The 20,616-nt window shown below is 54.6% G+C and overlaps 10 protein-coding genes across 10 annotated transcripts in view; 5 read left to right on the plus strand and 5 right to left on the minus strand.

Moving 5' to 3' along the window:
• The window catches only part of WHR41_00664 (uncharacterized protein), a gene marked incomplete at both ends in the record, with an annotated part of 2,553 nt that extends 748 nt beyond the window's left edge, over positions 1 to 1,805 (minus strand). Inside the window, one exon of the mRNA XM_069369270.1 lies at positions 1 to 1,805. This exon is cut by the window's left edge and continues 161 nt beyond it. Within this exon, the coding sequence (XP_069233791.1) occupies positions 1 to 1,805 (1,805 nt within the window).
• Positions 1,806 to 2,585: 780 nt separating this feature from the next.
• Positions 2,586 to 3,410, minus strand: WHR41_00665 (uncharacterized protein; the record flags this gene model as incomplete). The annotated part of the gene is made up of 1 exon (XM_069369271.1): positions 2,586 to 3,410. The coding sequence occupies one exon, from the start codon at positions 3,408 to 3,410 to the stop codon at positions 2,586 to 2,588; it is 825 nt and encodes a 274-aa protein (XP_069233792.1).
• Positions 3,411 to 3,807: 397 nt separating this feature from the next.
• WHR41_00666 (uncharacterized protein) lies at positions 3,808 to 4,914 on the minus strand (the record flags this gene model as incomplete). Its single annotated transcript, XM_069369272.1, has 1 exon — positions 3,808 to 4,914. One exon carries the CDS (start codon positions 4,912 to 4,914, stop codon positions 3,808 to 3,810), a length of 1,107 nt encoding a protein of 368 aa, XP_069233789.1.
• A 355-nt stretch (positions 4,915 to 5,269) lies between these two features.
• On the minus strand, positions 5,270 to 6,985 carry WHR41_00667 (uncharacterized protein). Its single transcript, XM_069369273.1, has 2 exons — positions 5,753 to 6,985; positions 5,270 to 5,699 (listed from the first exon to the last, which is right to left on the minus strand). Exons 1-2 carry the CDS (start codon positions 6,951 to 6,953, stop codon positions 5,482 to 5,484), a joined length of 1,419 nt encoding a protein of 472 aa, XP_069233706.1. The 5' UTR covers positions 6,954 to 6,985; the 3' UTR covers positions 5,270 to 5,481.
• Positions 6,986 to 7,225: 240 nt separating this feature from the next.
• WHR41_00668 (uncharacterized protein) lies at positions 7,226 to 7,693 on the plus strand (the record flags this gene model as incomplete). Its single annotated transcript, XM_069369274.1, has 1 exon — positions 7,226 to 7,693. One exon carries the CDS (start codon positions 7,226 to 7,228, stop codon positions 7,691 to 7,693), a length of 468 nt encoding a protein of 155 aa, XP_069233715.1.
• A 261-nt stretch (positions 7,694 to 7,954) lies between these two features.
• Positions 7,955 to 9,345, minus strand: yop1. Its single transcript, XM_069369275.1, has 5 exons — positions 8,995 to 9,345; positions 8,675 to 8,922; positions 8,476 to 8,597; positions 8,357 to 8,418; positions 7,955 to 8,305 (listed from the first exon to the last, which is right to left on the minus strand). The coding sequence occupies exons 1-5, from the start codon at positions 9,026 to 9,028 to the stop codon at positions 8,292 to 8,294; spliced, it is 480 nt and encodes a 159-aa protein (XP_069233716.1). The 5' UTR covers positions 9,029 to 9,345; the 3' UTR covers positions 7,955 to 8,291.
• Positions 9,346 to 9,402: 57 nt separating this feature from the next.
• WHR41_00670 (uncharacterized protein) lies at positions 9,403 to 12,976 on the plus strand. The gene is made up of 3 exons (XM_069369276.1): positions 9,403 to 9,778; positions 9,864 to 10,447; positions 10,513 to 12,976. The coding sequence occupies exons 2-3, from the start codon at positions 9,915 to 9,917 to the stop codon at positions 12,491 to 12,493; spliced, it is 2,514 nt and encodes an 837-aa protein (XP_069233479.1). The 5' UTR covers positions 9,403 to 9,778; positions 9,864 to 9,914; the 3' UTR covers positions 12,494 to 12,976.
• Positions 12,977 to 13,786: 810 nt separating this feature from the next.
• WHR41_00671 (uncharacterized protein) lies at positions 13,787 to 14,989 on the plus strand. Its single transcript, XM_069369277.1, has 3 exons — positions 13,787 to 14,132; positions 14,269 to 14,358; positions 14,450 to 14,989. The coding sequence occupies exons 1-3, from the start codon at positions 13,975 to 13,977 to the stop codon at positions 14,532 to 14,534; spliced, it is 333 nt and encodes a 110-aa protein (XP_069233478.1). The 5' UTR covers positions 13,787 to 13,974; the 3' UTR covers positions 14,535 to 14,989.
• A 240-nt stretch (positions 14,990 to 15,229) lies between these two features.
• cbf5 (H/ACA ribonucleoprotein complex subunit cbf5) lies at positions 15,230 to 17,329 on the plus strand. The gene is made up of 2 exons (XM_069369278.1): positions 15,230 to 15,396; positions 15,509 to 17,329. The coding sequence occupies exons 1-2, from the start codon at positions 15,282 to 15,284 to the stop codon at positions 16,900 to 16,902; spliced, it is 1,509 nt and encodes a 502-aa protein (XP_069233481.1). The 5' UTR covers positions 15,230 to 15,281; the 3' UTR covers positions 16,903 to 17,329.
• A 1,566-nt stretch (positions 17,330 to 18,895) lies between these two features.
• On the plus strand, positions 18,896 to 20,347 carry WHR41_00673 (uncharacterized protein; the record flags this gene model as incomplete). The annotated part of the gene is made up of 1 exon (XM_069369279.1): positions 18,896 to 20,347. The coding sequence occupies one exon, from the start codon at positions 18,896 to 18,898 to the stop codon at positions 20,345 to 20,347; it is 1,452 nt and encodes a 483-aa protein (XP_069233480.1).
• Between the last annotated feature and the right edge of the window lie 269 nt (positions 20,348 to 20,616).

Below are 20,616 nucleotides of genomic sequence, written 5' to 3' on the forward strand. Positions count from 1 at the left end.
GGCTCGGAGCGGGCAGTGCTGGTGGCAACCGGCGTCGTTGGCTTTGATATTGTCTTTGATCCGCCGTTTGCAGTGCTGCCCACCCATTGTGTTTGAGTGTAGGTCTTGCTGACGTAGTCGGTTTCCGTGCGAATAGAGCTTGTGCTGACCTTGGGTGGCGAGACCGTGCTCGGATTTGGCATGGGAACCTTTGACTCGGTTGAGGTGGGACGAGGCGGATAGGTTGGCTCGGGAGCTTTGCTGCTTGTAAGTACCGGCATCGAGAGGCTTGTAGATAAGCGATCGGTAGCCGACAACGAAGAAACACTGGTTGGAGGGAGCTTGGTCGGGGCGTCCTTGTAAGCATAGTCCACATTGGGGTCAGACCCGCTGTTGGTGACTGTGGATTTGAGATAGCAGTTTCCAGGTCCGTTGCCGCCCACCCATGCGAAGCCGATGCATTTGTCGGTCGCGTCGCAGATTACGCTGCATTCCAAGAAATTCCTTCCATCAGCTCTGACGAGATCTCCACCGTTGCGGTCAGTGCCACACTCTATGTTGTAGCGCATGCCATTGGTGTTGACTATGGCAGAAGTCGTGTTTCCGGCGGCAAGAATGGGACAGGATCCGGTTGCTGGAGTCGGTGTGGTCGTAGGGACCGACATTGAGGTAGTAGGAGGCTCTGGCTTAACGTTCTTAAGTCTCTCCAAGTTCAGAGCGAAATCCACATTAGGATTGAGCTGACTAGGCCTCAGATATCTCTTGAGCCAGCAGTTTCCAGCAGTGTAAGCATAACCGATACAGTCTGGGTTCTGGTCGCAGGCGTCCACGCATCCAAGGAAAGTGTCAGATCCAACGTGGGGAAGATCGCCACCGTAATGATCAATTCCACAAGTGAACTGATACGCAGAGCCATTGCCACCACGATAGATCTCTCCGTATGCATTGACGGCTTGCTGACATTGGCTGACAGGACCTGGTGTAGGTGTCGACTCAAAGGTCTGCAAGTCCGATGTTTTGGAGGTAGGAGCGGTAGGAGGGGCAGGATCAGATGAGATAGTTGATGTTGTAATAGGGGTGGCATACGTGGAGGTTGTGAAGGTCGATGAGGGAGAGTGCAAAGGAGACCAAGGAGGAAGTTTAGATGACGGAGTTGATGTGCTTGAGTGGGGAGACGACCGAGGAGGAGCGGGGGTTGATGAGGAAGAAGGAGGCATAGGGGACCAAGGAGGAAGCTTGGATGGCGAAGTCGTCGAGGTGGTGGAACGGCCAGGAGGGGCAGGACCAGACGAAGACGTCAGCGAGGACCGAAGAGGTACTGGATTAGACGAAGGAGCGCGAGCTGGACCGGAGGTGGACGAGGTTTTCCTGGTGACAGGGCCCTCTGCAGTACCGGCAGGAGAGCCATCAAGAGGCAAGGGCTTTTCTCCGTTGCCATCGGGGTCCTTGGAGCAAGTAACGAAACCCTCGGTCTTAGTGTAGGACCCAATATTGCCCTTCAAGTAGCAAATGCCGGCTTGCCTGTCGCCATCGAACAGGAAGCCGTCGCAGTCCTCTCTACGCTCGCAGTGGTCGACGCAAGCCGCAAAGCCACCTCGAGAGATCTTGTGAGTGGCGATTTCAGAACCTGTGTTACCCCTGTCGCACATAACGAGGTAGTTGGCATCGCGTATGCGGAAGGTATGTCCGGTCCGATACACTTTGTCATCTGCCACGCAGCTCTCAGGATACTTGCGTTCCGGCTCCGGAGGATCGATCTTGATGGCAGAGGTGCATTTCAGGAGAGCCAGAAGGCCCAAAAGGCCAACGTGTACTGTGCGCACCATACTGACGGTGTAGGCGTGAATGTGAAGAAAAAGTCCAGGGTTGGAAAAAGGTCGCGGACACACGTCGAGGGAGAACGGCGGTTGGAATATTACCTGAGATGAAAATGGATCACTACATTGAATTCTGTATATCGGTCGGATATCGATGGAATAACTCGTCTGTGGGTGAGGCCGTTCGACGGTTGCGACCAAAGGTTGAGAGCAGAAAGGGGTAATGGGGCTGGCAGCCACCAATGTCAACGAAGAGGAGTGATACAGAACCTGCATGTGCAGCAGCCGATTCTCCATCGCATTGACGTGTGAGAAGCAGAACCTAGGGAGAGAAAGAGACAGCGTTTGGAGTGAGAGCTACTCAGAGCTCTGGTGGATATCTTCGGAAGGTCACTCAACATGAGACCGCCGCAGTACACGTGCAGCAAGCCTGGGCTGGGTTCGATCATTCAGATCTTCAGGAAACTCTACAGGGCATTTACGCCCCGATGAGATGCTTTGCTGACAGGTCTAGGGTAGTGCGAGTCACTGGTGGACTGTCCTCTAGAGCCAGCGAGATTGCGGATACGCTTTCTCAGTCCCGTGCCTAGGAAAAGAGGTCTTTGGTCAGAAGGCTTAACCGGGGTGTCCAGAACGCCCTCTGGGCTTAGAGCAACGGGCTTTCCTCGCCAGGGCCAGCCAGAGTCCGGTTGTCTCTATTAATAAGCTTTTCTCCCCCTCTCCCGCTGAAGAGCAATCTTGAGTCCGACCAATGCAGCGTAAAATTATTTCGCTTTGCTCATGAGGGGCTCACCCTTGCTCGAGCTCTTTCAATTTCATGATGACTTCCTCCACGCACGCGTCAAGGGCGTCCTTCTGCGCCGGTGTCGTTTTGCGCATTACATAGTCGGCGACATCCTTGCTCTCCCGGCTGACAGGCCTGCCAATGCCAATACCAATTCGCACAAAAGGCACGTTGTCGATTGTAGACAGGATGCTCTTTAACCCGTTGTGTCCCTTTGCGCTCGCGCCCTGTCTGATGTTCAGATTGACAAAGCCGAACGGCTTTTCCAGTTCGTCATGAACTACGACAAGTTTGCCCTCGCCGTCTGGCTTGTCTTGCGACCACACATTGTGCGCGGCTTTCACGCCTTTCCCGGATATGTTCATGAGAGAGGTGCTCTGCCATAGTGTCCAGTCGCTGCCGCTTAACTCACGCTGTCGGCTGATAAGCCCGTTACCGTGAGGGCGGCTCTTTTCCCATTGTTGGTATCCAAGGCGGTCCGACAGCTTCTTGAGCACGATATGTCCAGCACTATGCAGCGTGTTCGCGTAGTGAGTGCCAGGATTCCCGACGCTGCACACGAGCAAGGGAATGGCGCGGCCGACTGACATTGGAGTGGGTGAGGGAGTCGGAAGACCGCGACTCACGTAGAGAACCTCCTGCTCGGGTTGCTGCACCGTGTCTTCCACCTCAGACGCAGCGAGCGCCAATTTGTTCTTGTTTGCACGGCGCTTCTTTTTGGAAATCAAGGGACCTGCAGGAGACTTGCAGATCGCGGCGTCGATCTCGGCGGACTGCCGCTTCACGCTGGGGTCAGCCTGCGGACCACCTTTGCCGGATTTCTTGCCCATCTTTCCACAACGGTCGGTTTGATTGATTGAGATTAGACTACTGAGCGAGCGGGGGACGATGAGCGGCCTGGATTCGTGGACATGGATACGAAACAGGAGTCTTTATTACAGGCGTCTCACATAGGAGGAGTCACACTCATGAACAAAGGCTTTGTCATCGCCGCAGTTGACACCGCAGCCGAAAAAGGCAAATGGACGTGAAAGTGCATTTCCATTCATCGTCGTCATCGTCCTAGTTATGAACATGGTCTTTTCTATGCAAGCAGAATTTCCATCACAATACCTCGCCATTCTGTTGCTGAGTGTTTGGCAGTCCCGAAGGCCCCCTCTAGGAACCATGCTTACCTAAGCATGGCATGTGCCAGACCAAGCTTGATATCTTTGAGCATAGTACTTCTTATGCCTCGTCTTCAGGCTTTTCGTTGTTCGCAAACTTCTGCGCACCAGTGCCGATAGCGAGCATGTCGGGATCTTGCTCTCCATCATCGCCCTTCGCACTCGCAACGTACTTCTTCAGTAGACCCAAAACCTCATCTTCACCCTTCGCCTTCCTCTCCCTTACATACCCCTCCCACTCGTTCCACCACCACCGATGAGTCTCTCCGTCGTTGCCCTTGTAGCCCGCCGTGCCATCCTCCCGCACTCGCCCGGCCCACGGCTTGTCGACGATGTAGTGCAAGCAGATAACCTCGTCATCCCTCCACATCTTCGGATGCCAGTAGCGCATCGTCTTCAGCGCGTTGAACTGCCAGCCTAAGCTCTGCCACCTGTTCCGAAAGAACTCTGCCAGAAAGTCCTGGTCGGGAAACTTGAATGTCGACAGCTTGTCCGTCGTACTGAAGAACTCGAGCATCTGTGCCCAAAGTTCCTTCGACGGGTGGTAGAGGAACATGCCCGAGTTCAGCAGGTGGTAAGTCGGCCTAGACTCCGGCGTGACCTGCGTTGGCTCAGTCAACGCCTGCGGATGCTCCAGAGGTGTAAAGCCGCAGTTCTCCTCGCGCCAATCGTCCGGCGCCCAGGGATCGCGTTCCTTGTTGCAGACGCAAGCGTGGTTGGCCGCGATCCAGTCGCTCGGCAGACCGGCCTCATGCTCGAAGATGCAGTCCATGTTGCGGTTGAAGATCGCCATGTCGGCGTCTAAGTAACATACGGCATCGTAGCCGAAGACCTCGAAGACGCGGAGTTTGGTCCAGGTATCGGTGAAGCGCTCTGCGATCAGCCAGGTTTTGATGTGTGCGGGCGGGAGTAGGAGGTCGACTTTTTGAAGGATGAGGTTGAGATTTTTCTGTTCCAACTCGAGAGCCCGGACGGCGGAATCTGACACGCCCGACGTGTAGAATACGATCAGAGGGTGGCGGGAGCCGTGTTTGCGCAGTGTGTGCGCGAGGATGATGACGCCGGCGAGGTAGCTACCTCTGGTTATGAGAGTGGTGTAGGCATATTTCTTGCCCTCGGTGCCATTGGAACCATCAGTGCCATTTGTAGTGTCATTTGACATTGCCATCGTCGCTTCTCCGCTCGATTGATTGTTGATAAAGTGGCTGGGCCTCGCGAGCGTCAAATCAACGTGCGGTCCTGAGAACTCGATCAAACACGGGGAATCAAAATTTAAAAGTAAGAACTGAATGAGTGTTGTCCCAATGCCAACATATCAAATTCTTGCGAGTGTGAGGTCACTTCATCGTCGGTGTTCGACAAAATGCAACTTGAAGCCCACGCCAGGCCAACGAAGCTTCCATGACGTGTTGAGCCCTGATCTTAGCGCGACTACTTTTGAAGGCTCCAGTGCAAGTACAAACAAACTAGAGAAGCGCTATGCAAGAACACTGCGAGGCTTTTGTGAATGAGTAAAGTTGGGAAAGAAGATGCTTCAAACAAGGCTGCTCCAACCAGTCGCTACCAGTCGCTCATCGGTCGAACAACAGCCCGAGTGAGAGCTGTGAGACGTAAATCGGGACAGAACAGTGATTGTCGAAACAAAGACAGGGTATCACTTGTTTGCTATAGTTTGATCGCACACAGAACAATCTATCAAAAAATGCCGAAAACAGGACATAGACATGAGGTGCCATCACCTTAACCTCCCGTTACCCTGCTTGGCAGCAGTCTCTGCGTCGTCGTCGTCACTCATCAAGCCCTCAAGCTCAAATTCTTGCGCGTCGGCAGCTTGTCGGTCCATCGTGTTTGGCATGACTGCGTGGCCGTTCGTGTTGGATCGCTCTTCGTCTCTCTTGGGAGGCACTGCCGGCTGGACGTGTGCGGAGTAAAGATGGATGAGCATCAGAACGACTGTTTCTGTTAGTGACTATCGCTTGAATGTGGGCGTCATGGAAGGTACTTACAGAGGAACAGCAGGAAGCTAACACTGAAAAGGATCAGAATGTAAGAAACGTGCGTGACGTGGTGGTCACTTAGTAGCTGCATCTGCTCCTCGGTCGCTCCCATGAAAAGGAAGCCACTGGCGTAGAGCAAGAAAGGTGGCAGGTACTGGAAGCTGTTGATCTCGTCGTCATTTTGGCCGTCTGGAGTAACGGAGAGCGTTGTCTTATCCTTCAAGACGAAGCTGATTTCAATAATCCTGGTCAGACCGGCGCCCATGAGGGCATATCCGAAGACCGCGTGAACATGTGTGCTGAGTTCGAGGCTCTGAGGGTGTCCACTCATGCCCCAACCAGTGAGCATAATTACAATGCCAGGGATGAGGTTACGCCGTGGTCGGCCCTGACGGTCGCGAGACAGCCAAATACCGACCAAGCCGGCCGCCCACCAGATGATGCCCATGCTAGTATGCTGAAGGTCGTTTGCGACCCATGGCCCACCCCATCTGTGCTCAGTGAAGGTGTTTACGCAGCCCCAAACGCTGATGACCAGGCTGTCCCAAAACTCTTGACTCCTTCCGCTTCTCTTCAGCAGTTGCTGTCCGTTGAGGAGTAGGATCGTAAGAACGATACCGTACGCGACAAAGGCAGATCCCATGATGAAATGGGCCGCACACTGTCCAACATGGTCTCCACGACAAAATCCTTGGCTTGCAATGCCGCCAAAGAGCATCTGTACCCAAGCCGCCACCGGGATGACGCCTCCTAGGATCGCATGCGCCTTCACCTGGTATGGTCTGATCTTTCCAAGGAACCCTTTCTCCAAATGCGACCTCAAGTAGACGCCAAGCACTATCTGGACGATGAGTAAGAGCATCAACCAGTTTGCGAAACCAGCATGTGCGCTGTAAGCGAATTGTCTGCCCTTGTGAAGATGTCCCAGAAAGTATCCAAGAACGGCGATTGCGGTGCCCAGTATCTGTGTCGGAACGTGCCATCGTGATCTCACTAGACCAAGGACCATGCCAGTGGGGAAGATGATGCCCCATGCCAGCGATTGCAGGAGGATGTGAGCCCACAAGGTGCTGTCCATGGGATCTTCGGAGATGGCCTCGCCTTCAGGAATCGCCTCGTGGCCGCCATGGGAAAGGACGCATGGCGCGAGTAACGAGACCAGCGCGAGCGAGACAAGTGCCGGTCTGCTTCTGAATGTAGCCATGACCATGCTTGCCACTTCTGCTGTTGAGTAGGTAGGGAGGCGAACGGGTCAGACTTGAGTATTGCGAGTAGGTACTCTAGGCAAGACCCTGAGGCTGCCGGTCAATCCGGTCAGCGGCGATTGGCTGACGACGCTTCCCTCGTCGCTTTGAACGCGACGCGATCGATCGGCAGACACTACCTTGTACATGCTGCATGTGAAACACGAAGCCCAGAAAACACTGCCGGAAGAGACAAGGCTAAATTGATCAGACGCCGATTCACTGACTGCACATCGATATGTCTTCTCAATCGCAAGCCTCGCCCATGCTATCAGATCCGGCGGCGGCGCCACCTTCCTCTGACGGTGTCGAGGCACCGAAACCAACGCCAAACAATCAATCAAACGAATCAGATGATAAGCCCGCCAACCCCCGCCTCGCAGCCTTAGAAGCACGAAGAGCGACCTTAGAGCAAACGCTTTCAGAGCTCAAAACCCAACGCCTCCAGCTCGCCGCTCAATCTAAATTGCCCTCAGGCCATCCTCTGCCCGTTTCGAATACTGCAGGGGAGCCAGTGGCTGATGACGAGGTCCTGAGCTCGGCCCTCAAAAGCTCGAATCAACTGATCAAAAATCACATCGCACTGCTTCACAAGTATAACGAAGTCAAAGATATCGGCCAGGGATTGATGGGCTTGATTGCTGACAAGCGCGACTGTCGAGTTGTGGCTGTGATGGAGGAGTTTGGAGTCGGAGAAGGAGATTGATTGATGAGCAATTGAAGCATGTCGTGGTATTCCTGAATTCACCGGATACGCCGCACATGAGATCACCTTGCTTTGCTGGTACTCTGCAGAAAGAGACGAGCCATGACCGGAGACTTCCGAGAGATAATGGTCGATTCGCTCAGAGGATGGAATCGCACAACGTAAGTCTTTATGCGGAAGATATCCATGCACTGCTAACGTGATCAGGATGCGTTGTGTGTGAGTGCCGCAAACCCGACTTAGCTTCACCGGGGATCATGATCGGGCAGAATGGAACAATTCGTATACCATTCTCGCAAACTCTATCCCGTAACATAGATTGCTGCTACCAGCATCTTGCACTTAATCCCTCGTCTCAAGAAACCAAATCATGTAGACAGTAAAGCAAAGCTTATCCGTCGCAGCCAAACACACCATTTCTCCGTCATGTCTGCCAGCTGCAGAGGTAATTCACAATTGTCGTCCCCGTAGTCATCTTGGGACGCGAAGTGTCCATGTTGATCGTAATCACTCGTTGCTCGTCCATCGCGCAGTATGTTCGTTGTCTCGTTGTTGCTACGCCATGGCGCGTTCATGCTGTTCGGTTGTCATGCAGCATTTACTGGCTCTTGCCTGTAGCCGCGTCAGCCTGGCTACGGAGTTTGCTGGAGGTGGAGGCCCCACTGTTATCGAAGAAGCGCGCGAAAAGCGGCTGGAGAAGAGAGCGGAAGATGATCTGGGCACCACTGTCGAGACTGTCAGTGCTAGCCTGGCGCTGATTCTGAGAATATGGTGATAGTTACCCAGTCTGGGGAAGTGCCATCCAGAGGACAAGCACAAACTTGAAGACGTAGTAGAAGGGGAACCAGTAGACGGCGTTGATCGCAGACTCAACCACAGTGAGGAAGGCGTAGGTGACCCAGTACTGTTTGCGCCAAGTCAGTGACCCGCTGCTCACCGCAAATCCGCGACTCGGTTCATGGAGTCGAAAAATCCACTTACGGTCAGCCACTGGGTATCATCGCTCGACTTGGAGGTGAAGAGAGCCTGGAGAGAGTAGTAGGCCGGAATAATGAAACCAGCGGTGTTGACGAGGAACTCTCCGGCAATGTTGAAGAAGACGAGGAAGAAGTAGAGGGTGCCGAGACCGAGAACGACGTAGACCTTGGGAACGTTGGTCTGCTGCTCGAACTGCTGCAGCTGCGGGTACTTGGAAAGCTCCTTGTCGAGCTGGGACAGGTGGAACTGTGCTGCATGGGCTGGTCAGTATGGCCATGACAGCAGAGCGTTGGGGCAGCTGCTGCTGATAGCGGGGGGCCTACCCTTGTCCTGGATGGAACCGCCTTGGGCGCTCATATTTGCGATCGAGGGTTTGGTGTTGGATTAGGTATGGGTCTTGAAGAAGTGGAACTGTTCCGCCGAAGTGAGGTGCCGAATGTTAGAGGGGAGGTACGGTAATTGCGATTAGAGAGAGGAGCAAGCGGCCGTGCGTGACGTGGTGGGTTGTTCAGAGGCTTGGCAAGCAGCTCAGCTTGGAGAAGCAAGCAGGCCTGGCCCGGGTTGCGTAGCTGGTGTGGCTGCAAGGATGAAGACGAGATAAGGCGATCTCGACGCACCGTACCCTCAACTTTCTGCGGAAACATACATAGACAGCTCTACTCGACTACTACACACGTCGCCTGCAGTATCCTCACCGGGCTGCCCTCCTCCCGACCACGTCCATGCTTCGGCGGGGGAAATGAGATGTATGCTCCCAGCATGACATCAAATCACGTGATGGGAGGCGGACCGCGCCCGCCCGCCTTCCCGCGCCGTTGCTCCGGGCTTCTGTTTCCAAAACAAACCGTGAACAACTCCATCCCAATTACGCTGGGTGAGACTAGTCGCGCCCGTGCCGTCAATGCGAGCGCAATCCGTGTGAGACCTCTTGCGCACGACCATGTTGTCTGTTTAGAAAACAAGCGTGCTATCAAATAGCCCTTCTGGCCTCGACCGTCACCTTGTCGTCAACACGCATACTGCGCACCCGATACTGGCTGAAGGCCTTCACGTCTGGCCGGCGACTTCCTGGAGCATACTAACCTGTAGCATCACTGTCTTGGATAGGTACGGGAATCCTCCTCGCAGACCGGGTATCCCAGCAACGACGCTGTGTAAGGAGAATGGCAATGTTGACATGAGACGTACACAGTCCGCCCAGCTCGCCGAAGCACCCGACATCCTTTCGTTAACCTCGATCACCATGAATATGGCTGCACGGCATCGATCACACACTTCACTTTCAGGACCTCAGCGCCCCGACTCGCGAGCCTCTACGACAAGTGCGGTGTCAACTCGCGAGGCGCAACAAGATGCGCAACCTGCACAAAATATCTACATGCAAGGCCCCGAAGCCGCTCTCTTACAATATGCCAGCATGGATCCCAACGTGGCGCCGCAGTTCGTGCCGCAGCCTCAACATATGGGTCATCAACACGCGCACAGCGTCTCCTTCCCGATGCCTGGAGGATACGGCCCCCAGGACTCTCCCTTTATGCAAGACATGCAGTTCCCCAACCACGTGCGCGTAGGCTCCATGCCAATGCAGTCTTCTCTAGAAGCCCCGGACGAGAAAAGGCGGAAGGGGTCGGCAGTCACTGCGACCAACGACAAGGAGCTGCGGGAGATGCTGTCTCGCAACGAGGGAAGGCCGCTTCCCGAGGTAGCGCAAGAGGTGATTCAAAAAGAGCGAACTCCTATGGCAGAGAAGACGAAGCAACTCTTTGCTATGCTCTGGTAAGTTTTCCGGAAACATTTGGTGGGGTCGATCGTTTGTTTGTTTACGTGCTGACTTTGCCAAGGCTTCGGGCAGTGTGCAAACCTGCGAAGACCTCTGTGCCACGCAATCGAGTATATTCACAGTACGCTACACGCTGCGGTACTGAGCGTGTCGTTCCGCTCAACCCAGCGTCGTTTGGCAAGCTCGTCCGCGTCATCTTCCCGGGCATTCAGACGCGCCGCCTAGGCGTGCGCGGAGAGAGCAAGTATCACTACGTCGATCTCGCCCTCGAAGAAGAGCCTACAGCGCAGACATCTGCAGCGTGGAATGGCAGCAGTATCCCAGCTGTCGAGAGCCGCCTTCGAAGAAGCGAATCTGCAAGTACTCAGCAGATTGACTTCAACACCATGCCTCGTCTCCCCGCCGACACGGCCGCTTTCCCTACCGGTGATTCCAGCTTCGACACACAACCTACCATGCCGCCAACACCCCGAGGACCTCCCTCGCAAGGTCGTGCATTCGCCTGGCCAGATACACGAGGCATGCAGCAGGGCACTGTTGAATCGTTGTCGTACAACCACACGCTACGCTTTCCGTCGAGCAATCTTCCTCCTTTCACGGAGAATGAACCAGTCAGCTTACCGTCGATTCACCCATACCTACCTCCCCGCACCGACGTGGACACCGCGGAGGCTTTGTCAGCACTTTATCGCACGCATTGCACGTCACTTATCGACAGCATTCGGTTCTGCAAGGAGAAGCAGTTCTTCCGTCTTTACACCTCATTCCATGGTACTTTGACCGTGCCGGTACAAAAGCTCTTCACGCACGCAAACATCGCCCCTTGGATACAACAATGCGATCTGGTCATGTATCGAACCATGGTACGCTTCGTGAGCCGACTGACACTGCAAGCTGCGCCTGTGGTCGTAATCAACATTCTTTCCAACATCTCAGCCAACCTTCATGGTCACATCGCGAAGACATTCAGCTCACAGCCAGCGCATGTGCTCGAGGCTAAACTGAAGCCAGCCGCCATTTTCGCTTCGCTGCTTCACCGTCTCATCAGGGTCAATCAGTCCGCGCATGCTGCTGCAAATCTCTTGACCATTGACCAGAACAGAGAGCAAATGTGGTTTGAATGGTTGACTAAGGTCAACCCAAAACGCGTCATGGAAGCTGAGCTCCCAGACTGTGGTTACGAAGAGGCATACAAGATCCTCACTACTGAGATGCGCAGCCTGCTGGAGCCTCTGCAAGCACCCGCTTATCAGGATGATCCTTATGGCTTCCAGGCATACAACTTCGAAGAGAATGGCTCTTTCGCCTCCTACCTGCAGGGTCAGATGACACGACCAAACTCCGGTCCGTCTAACGTTTCGACTGAGACGATCCTTGATCGGTGGTCATCCTTCATCTCCTCTTTGCCCTCTCGCTTCCCGAACGCTGAAGCCAGACTGCTTCTGCACTGCATCTCTGGTGTTGGTACCGCGGCCCTGAGAGATATCACCATTATGAACGGACAAAGTTATGGGCACTGGTGGGTACTGAAGATCTTCGTTGACGAAATGTCCCTCTGGTTAGCCGAGATGGGCGGCTTTCTTGAGCCAGAGGCAGCGAACGACTCAGTCGCCAGGCACAGCATGCAGCAATCGCCTACTATGGATGCCACACTCAGCCGCAACAGCATGAGTGGAAGCCGCAGTGCAAGCCGCATGGGCAGTATTGCGCCGGAATCTAGCAACCAACTCCAGGCCGGGAACCCGATGTTTCCTGCTCACCTTCAGCGCAACGCTTCGTTCGAAGCACCAAGCCGTCCTCACTCGGCAATGCCGGTGCTGAACCCCCAGCCTCCCCCACAGGATGGTCAGGCTTTTTTCATGCCGCAGCCGATGTCACAGCCATCATCACAACTACAGCAAGAGACGGATCTTGACGATTCAGGTATCGGTATGGGTTTAATGGATGACGAGTTGACTATGGCCAAATTCAGTGTCAACGGCCAGCACATGAGCGGCGACTCCATGGCTCTCGCGGGTGGAATGCGTGTGAACGCAATGTAACGACGATCAAAAGAAACAACGAGGAAAACGATGAAGAGTTTACGGCGTCGAGAACTGGGATTTTGATCAATGGGATCGTGCCTAGAAGCAAACCATATGCTCGGCACCGGTGCGGGTACAGGGCATAATCGGGGCGGTGCACACAGGCGTGTGTGTAGAGAGCCGACCCATTTCTCCAGCTGCCACGGCAGCTTTTCATTTTTCTGGGATGCGAGGAGCGGGCGACAGTGATCATCTCGTGGGCCTCGCAAAATCATGGTCTACGAGTCTGGGGCTCCCGTCTGGCCTTACGGCGCATTTCGATATACTTGGCTTCCTTTCTTTTGGGGTGGCTTTTCTGTCGATGCTCTGTTACGCTTCTGCTGCTTAATCCTGGATACCAACAGCCCTGCCGTTTGTTTTGGTCTTACTGTAATGTGCTTTCGCACGTGTCTTGATTAGATTTGAGCAACCTGCAAATGCACTTCGTAATTTTGTTGCTAATCTTTCGTCCACTCCCACTTTCACTTGTCATGACTCTCTGGACAGTAGAGGATCGTCGATTGCTCTCGGACATAGCTATAGGAGTACCGATGGCATCACTAGACCGTCTGGCTGTTTCTGCTCTCGTGATGCATTGACAAAGTGCGCGCTCGAGGGCTGCATCAAGCGAGCTCGGTGTATTCAGGGTTAGGGTTGGGGTTGCATTTTTGGGAGTCTGATGCCTTCCTGTCGACATAATCTGGAGACTTGTAGTCGTTGATGGGAGACTCGAGTCAGCCAAATACTTCAGCCGAATTTTATGGTCTTTATCGGGCCCTGGTGTAAGTACTCTACTTATCTGCTCATGGTGTCGTGACTTTCGCGATGGAGAAATTTGGGATGTAATGCAGCTCATCGGTCTTAGATCGACGTTTGGACGCACGACTCTACAACCTCGCAAAGATTATAAACAGTAGCATGAGAAATCATGATTTCTTCCTGGACAATGGATTCATGATTGTAGTCACCAATCGCAGCAACTTTCCAAACACGTTCTACTACAATCGCCCATACAGGCGGCTACCAAAGTACACAAACAGCGTCAGCGCAACCAATATAGATCGCCCAGAGAACACCTTACTCTTTCGCCAATGGAACCGCAGTAGCTCGGAAAATTGTCAATCGTCATTTCTGTTTCACTAGATGCCATGGTCCAACGAAGACCCGGTCATATGATGCCATCATGGATCGATCGTTTGCCTGCTTCCTCCCCGCCGCGAAGTCATAGGCGCAATGTTGCCCCGTCAACCAGCCCCAAACACACCTCTTTGAAGAAACATCCGAGGACGAGCCATCTGCAGATCCCTCCAGGCACATAAGATCCACGCGCAACCATCTCGAAGCGCTCACTACATTGCGAAAATACTGCACAGCGCACACCGCAGAAAATAAAAACAAAACCCAGCAACACAGCATAAACGCACGCAAAGCAACCTTCGACACCGCCCAATCGAGAGCCAATGCCAGCACTCTTCACACGCGACCCGAACGCACCGACGATGTCGAACCCTTTCCAATCTTCGGAGACTGTCGCGGCTGCCGTTGGACAAGAAAATCAGATGCAAGATGCGCAGCAGCACAAGCAGGTGCTCGAGAAGAAGGGCGCAGCGGACAAGAAGTACGTTTGATGCGCCGGACGACGAAGCGTGCTCGCGAGATATACACTGCTCCTATAGATGGGAATTCTATGCGACACAGCTTCACCGGACGCAGATGATTAATCTTAGCATGCATCGATGCTAATTGTGCTACAGCAACCCACATTTCGTCAGCCCTTCCGACGCCATCATGAGCCCCGCCAGCCAGAAGCTCTCGTCGTTCAAGCAGAGGCAGATCAACAAGCAGTGAGTTCCTTCCGCCTTTACCGTATGAGGCGATCAGAAACCCTAAAGAAGGTTGCACTCTCGCGTACACATCGATGCTGATACGTGACAGAAATGGTGGCGATTCGACCCGCCGCTCCCTATTCGCCCGCAGCGTCTCAGGCAACAGTGAGCAGAGCGTGGACGAGGCGAAGTGACCACAGGAGTAGATCTACAGCAGCGGGATCTGCTTTCAAGTCCGGAAAGTGGTTGACACTGTGTTCGCTCTCTGTGACAGATTGAAGCTCCGGTCTGGTGGCTGCACATCTACTAGCTCGGACAGAGCTCTTTTTTTTTCTGGTCATCAATCGGAGTATGGCGTCAACCGGTGGGCAGGCGCTCAAGGAGCAGCCAAGGGGCCCGCGCAAACTGATACCCAGGCTGTCGTTCATTTGGATACTTTTCGGATTAGGATAGGGAGAGCACGGGCATGGAGAGCACTTGTGCTTCTTGATATAGGAACGTCTATCGCTTCAGCGATGGCGAATTAGACATCGTTCTATTGGTCAGAGGCACCATCTGCAGTGTATAAGGTAGCTCATGTCCATAGTAAGCTTAGACACGGCACTGAGGGCCCAATTGTACAAGCGGCAGCATGTAATTTTTGCGTTGATCCTTTGCTGTTCTGACACGCTTTCAATGTTGTGGTTTCCTGGGCCAAATAATAATACACTATGCCAGAGATCTAACCTCCAAGGGCTCCCTTCGCCCTGCTTCATCGACGCTCGCGATGCCAGCGAGCCAGCCACTTCGCGCGGGAATTCTGTCGGCGGCAAGGGTCGGCCCGCAGAAGCTCGGGGCGCCGCCGTCGAATTCCTTCTTCTACCTCGAGGAAATTTCCAGTGCGCCTCAAGACGCGAAGCTCACCTGCATCCAGTCCAACACTCTGCGCAAATATTTCGACAATGGCGCTTGTCAAAAAGGCAGACGACGAGTTCGTCATCAAGCCGGAGGCTGTTGCTGCTGCATCCAACATCAACTACGCCGAATGGCCTCTTCTTTTGAAGAACTGGGATCAACGTATGTCCCTACATTGATTGGTTATAGGGAAGACTGCACTGTCGCAAGGCTCGCGCAACAGTCTTCCTTGACCTACATTACCATTGAGAATAGAGCTTACAAGCGACCGCAGTCAATGTCCGTACGGGCCACTTCACTCCGATTCCTGCTGGCAGCAACCCTCTTCGCCGCGACCTCAAGAACTACATCTCCTCTGGTGTCATCAACCTCGACAAACCCTCCAACCCGTCCTCCCACGAAGTCGTCGCATGGCTCAAGCGCATGCTCCGTGTTGAGCGCACGGGTCACTCTGGTACTCTCGATCCCAAGGTCACTGGTTGCCTGATCGTTTGCATCGACCGCGCTACCCGCCTCGTGAAGAGCCAGCAGGGCGCAGGAAAGGAATATGTCGCTGTTCTCCGTCTCCACGGCAAGCTCCCAGGTGGCGAGGCTCAGCTGGCGCGTGCCCTCGAGACCCTGAACGGTGCTCTCTTCCAGCGCCCGCCGCTTATTTCTGCCGTCAAGAGGCAGCTCCGTATCCGTTCGGTCTACTCTAACAAGCTCCTCGAGTTCGACAACGACCGTCAGCTCGCTGTCTTCCACGTCTCTTGCGAGGCTGGTACCTACATCCGTACCCTCTGCGTCCACCTCGGCCTCCTCCTTGGCGTTGGCGGTCACATGCAGGAGCTTCGCCGTGTTCGCTCCGGTGCCATGGACGAGAAGAACGGCATGGCCACTCTCCACGACGTTCTCGACGCTCAGTGGATCATGGATAACCAGCTCGACGAGTCCGCTCTCCGCACCGTCATCTCCCCTCTTGAGTCGCTCCTCACTGGCTACAAGCGTGTCGTAGTCAAGGACAGCGCCGTCAACGCCGTCTGCTACGGTGCCAAGCTCATGCTTCCTGGTCTGCTCCGCTATGAGGCCGGCATTGACGTCTACGAGGAGGTTGTTTTGATCACCACCAAGGGCGAGGCTATTGCCATTGGTATCGCTCAGATGTCCACCGTCGAGATGTCTTCTTGCGATCACGGTGTTGTCGCTAAGGTCAAGCGCTGTATTATGGAGCGTGACCTCTACCCGCGCCGCTGGGGTCTCGGCCCGACCGCCACCACCAAGAAGCAGATGAAGGAGTCCGGCAAGCTTGACAAGTACGGCCGCGCCAACGAGGCTACTCCGGCTTCTTGGAAGAAGGAATACAAGGACTTCAACGAGCCTCTTGCCGCCACTTCTGCCGACAACCTTCGCAACGAGCCGCAGAGCGAGGGCGGTGCCATCGAGGCCGCTCCCTCCAAGGAAGGTCACCTTGGCAAAGGCCCCGAGCTCCCCACTCAGGCTGAAATGGCCGACGCTCCCGCTGTGCCGCCGACCAACATCGAGGCGGCCGATGGTGACAAGAAGAAGAAGCGCAAGCACGAGGGCGAGACCGCCGAGGAGAAGGCGGAGCGCAAGAAGAGCAAGAAGGAGAAGAAAGAGAAGAAAGAGAAGCGCAAGTCTCAGGCCAAGGCCGACACCGACAGCGAGTAGGAATCGTCTGCCGAGGATAGTGAGGCTGAGATTGTTAATGTTCTGCCGGCACCGCACAGCAAGTCGGCCAGCAAGCCGACCCCGAAACCGATTATGGGAGGAAGCAAGTCGGGCCAGAAGGCTCGTATGAGGTAAGACTTTCTCCTTTTGTCTACTGTTGCGAGCAAATCCGGGCAGCGCGTGTGGGAGAATCCGTGTACAGTATGCAGCAGCATCGGCGCACCAGGCGACGGGCGTTTAACGACAAGGGTTGGCGTTTTTTGGTTGAAAAGAATTGAGAGGCTGGGACAAAGCTCTTTTTTGACTGTTTGATTCTGGTGAAGCGCTGAGCTTTTCACCCTTTGGTACGAGCGAGGAGGTCCTTGCCGTGTATTCACGAGCGCTGCACCTTGTATGCAGCTACGAGAGAGAAAATCATTTGAAACCGTCAGCCGTGTCACTTCCCATAATGTCGCCGTTGTGTCCATCCACACTCAATACCCATGCATGCCGCCGCTGCGCATCACGACGTGACTGTTTCTTCTCCATTGCTGGACTTCATGGAGGACACATGCTTAGCTCAGTTGATTCCAACCCCATGATCTGCGGCCTTGCCTTCTTTCCTTCCGATACCATCCCATCCCTTCTACTGTTGAGACCTGTGATTTGAACTGGGAGAGCCTGTAACGATACATGGGCAAAGGGTTGTGCCAGCGTGCTTCGACACGCACGAAAGCTCCCAACTCACAGTACGGCACGCGGGAGACTGCGGCCTCCAGCATGGAACTACCTATTCGCCGAGCCTGGTCCCGCGACCAAGAATTGCAAGGTTGGTAGCTTGATAGGAGCCTTTCACCAAATCGATCCTTTCGATTAGGATAGTTTACCATCATTCCTTTCGATTAGGATAGTTTACCATCATGACCTACTGAAGAAAGCAGAGACCTCAAGACGAACCGATAGCGGCGGTGGACCCGAAAGAGAGAGACGCCACAGCTGGGAGCAACGGGCGTTACCCAGCAGATGGGAATATGCGGTTGCCTAAATGGGAGCAAGGCCTCCAGGCCGAGTATGAGACCGCTAATCACGTACTAGAAGATAGCAAAGTATGTTTGATGCGTGGCAGAATTAGTGAAGATGGAACCCCACTGGGGCTGGGAGAGAGATTTGAATCGTCGGAGGTGTTTGAAGGTTTCCTCTGTCGAGAGGCCGGCCACGAGAGGCTCCGAACTGCGTATCTACAACCCATTGTGTGCACTGCTATCTTCTACGGAGCGACTCATCTCAAAACACATCTACAATATCTGCCCATGGTCCTGAGATCGATTTTGATGACGTGGGGTGCCTCACGTAAATTGCTGGACCGGAATTTTGGGTTTGGCGTCCCAGCCACACTTGTCGCGTGGCAGCAGCGGCCCATGGGTGGCAGGGGACATGTGTGCACGCACGAGCACGAGCACGAGCGTCCCGGCGAGGCCTCGCGGCATCATCTTCCTTGTATATTCACTCTCGTCGCTGTTCATACTGTCGTCTTCACAGATCTCTGCATCTTCCGTCCACAACGTCCAGTATACTTTTTAAGCTCTGGTTCCTGTAACGACGCGGCTCCGCTGCAGTCACCAAAACAAGGCTTGTGTCGATCGATCGTCAGCTCAACTTTGCAGGGCGGAAGTGCGGCCTTATATTCGCACGCGCAAACAGCAAGACATTTCGCAGATCCAACCGCCACAACAAGTCGGCCAGCGTACGAGAGGGTGTACCGCGAGACAAGTCGGCAGCTTTCTCTTAGAAAGAGCTTCCCAGCCTTCCAATCTCTCGATCACGTCCAGTAGCTGGCCGCGCTTCAAGCTTCTGTCTCAGACCGTTGCCCGTTGGAATCTCCAGAAGATAGAGGGGATCTGCTTCTGAGACATCCCACGGTCATCAGCGAGGCCCTTCTGAGACTCCAGCCCTCAGTCCAGCCTTTACCAAATTTCAGCCTCGAAGCAAGCACAAGCCATATCTATAGGACAGCATGTCAGCGCTGGGTTCCACTTCAACGCACTCACCTGCAGCGACTCCGGACCAATCCAGCATTCGACTCGTTTCCGACTTCCCATCCCACCGCCGCAGCCTCTCGAACATTTCCACCGGATACAACGGAGCCCAAGGACTTCTCGACGACGACGCCAATTCCACCGAAAACACCGCCCTCACCGCCTTAGCTCCCCCTGACAAAGCATACACACCAGAAAGACCGGCAATTGGAGCGCGCTTGCTGTCGTCTATTCAAAACGCACAACCCACCGCTGCAGCCCTCTCGAGATCGAAGACTGTTCTACACTCTCGCGCAAGGTCCTTGGCCGCGTTCGTACCTAGACTCAGCCCAAGCGCCCCGAGTCAATCTTCACCGGCAGACCCACGACCGCAGACCTCACACAACCAGTCTTCGAACAGACTCTTTGGCGATCTCTTCAACGGCGAATCCGCGCCGGTTAGGCTAGGCATTCCGCCGTCTAGCCCTAACAGAGAGAAAGAAGAGATGGAGTTTCCCATGGAATACCGTAGCGGTCTGACCGAGCGTCCGAGGAAGAGAGCTAGCATGCTGCCCCAGACACCCGAGAGGCAGAAGACAAGTTGGTTTGGACGCAAGGTCGCGTCGCCCTCGGTTCCGCAATCACCGGCCGTCGCACAAGACGACATTGTGAACATGAACATCATGGCTTCGCTGTTCCCCAACGGCCAGACCGACGAACTCACACCCCACGCCTTCAATGACCTTCTCGTCAATGCCACAACCCTGCTCCAGAAGATGCAGTCTGCATACAAGGAGAAGGTCGATTACATCGCTACCATGCAGCCGGAGATCGAAGTCCAGCGCGAAGAGGTCGAGGAGGCCGAGATCCGCTCGCGTCATCTCAAGCTGCAACTGGAAGACATGGGTCGCCGCGCCCAGGAGCAAGAGAAAGCCATGCAAGAGCTCGCCTCGCAGCTGTCCGAAGAGCGCTTCCGGCACCAAGAGGCTCGCGAGAAGGAAGCGCGCAAGATCTCGCGATCATTCAAGCTCGCGCCGCCGCCCCCATCTGCCAGCGCCGACGACACGACCGACGACGAGACTACACCGCGCCGCCGCAAGCGCGCCTCGGCAGGCAGCACCGACGCGTCCGATTCTGGTTTCGAGTCCGACATGGACCGCGACGCCGAAGGCCAATGGTCGCAGGATCCCATGGACCCGGTCATGCAGAAGGCCGTGCTCTCGTCGCCCGCGCCCATAACGCCTACGAAGCCGCGGCATCAGCATGCGCCGACACACTCGTCGAATCTGCGCAACAGCGTGTCGGCGATGAACAAGCGACTGGGTAGCGATGGGTCGGCGTGGACGATGATGGAGAGGCTGAGGGGCGAGAATGTGGAGTTGAGGGCGCAGGTTGCGGAGATGCAGCGCGAGTTGCAGGCTTGCATTGAGCTGATCGGGTGTGTGAGGTGATAGAATGGGGAGGGAAGAGGTGGATTTTCAAACTGCATCCAGAATGGATTCTGTGTACAGTGAGGGACGAGGCGCTGCTGGTCAGTGTGGAAGCATGCACATAGTGTACAGACGTTCATCAAAGATTGGTAGAATCATACAACTCACTTTCCCCATTGAGACGACTTCATGTGAGCAATCATAACTGTCACCTGCATGAGCACCTCAAAGTGCAGCGGAGAGGAAGAAGTGTCCCAGGTCTGCCAACATGAAATTCACTTACACTCAAG

Source organism: Cladosporium halotolerans (genome assembly GCF_011745625.1).
Source record: "Cladosporium halotolerans strain TM138-S3 chromosome Unknown Sca2, whole genome shotgun sequence".
In the NCBI taxonomy this organism is placed as follows: domain Eukaryota; kingdom Fungi; phylum Ascomycota; class Dothideomycetes; order Cladosporiales; family Cladosporiaceae; genus Cladosporium; species Cladosporium halotolerans.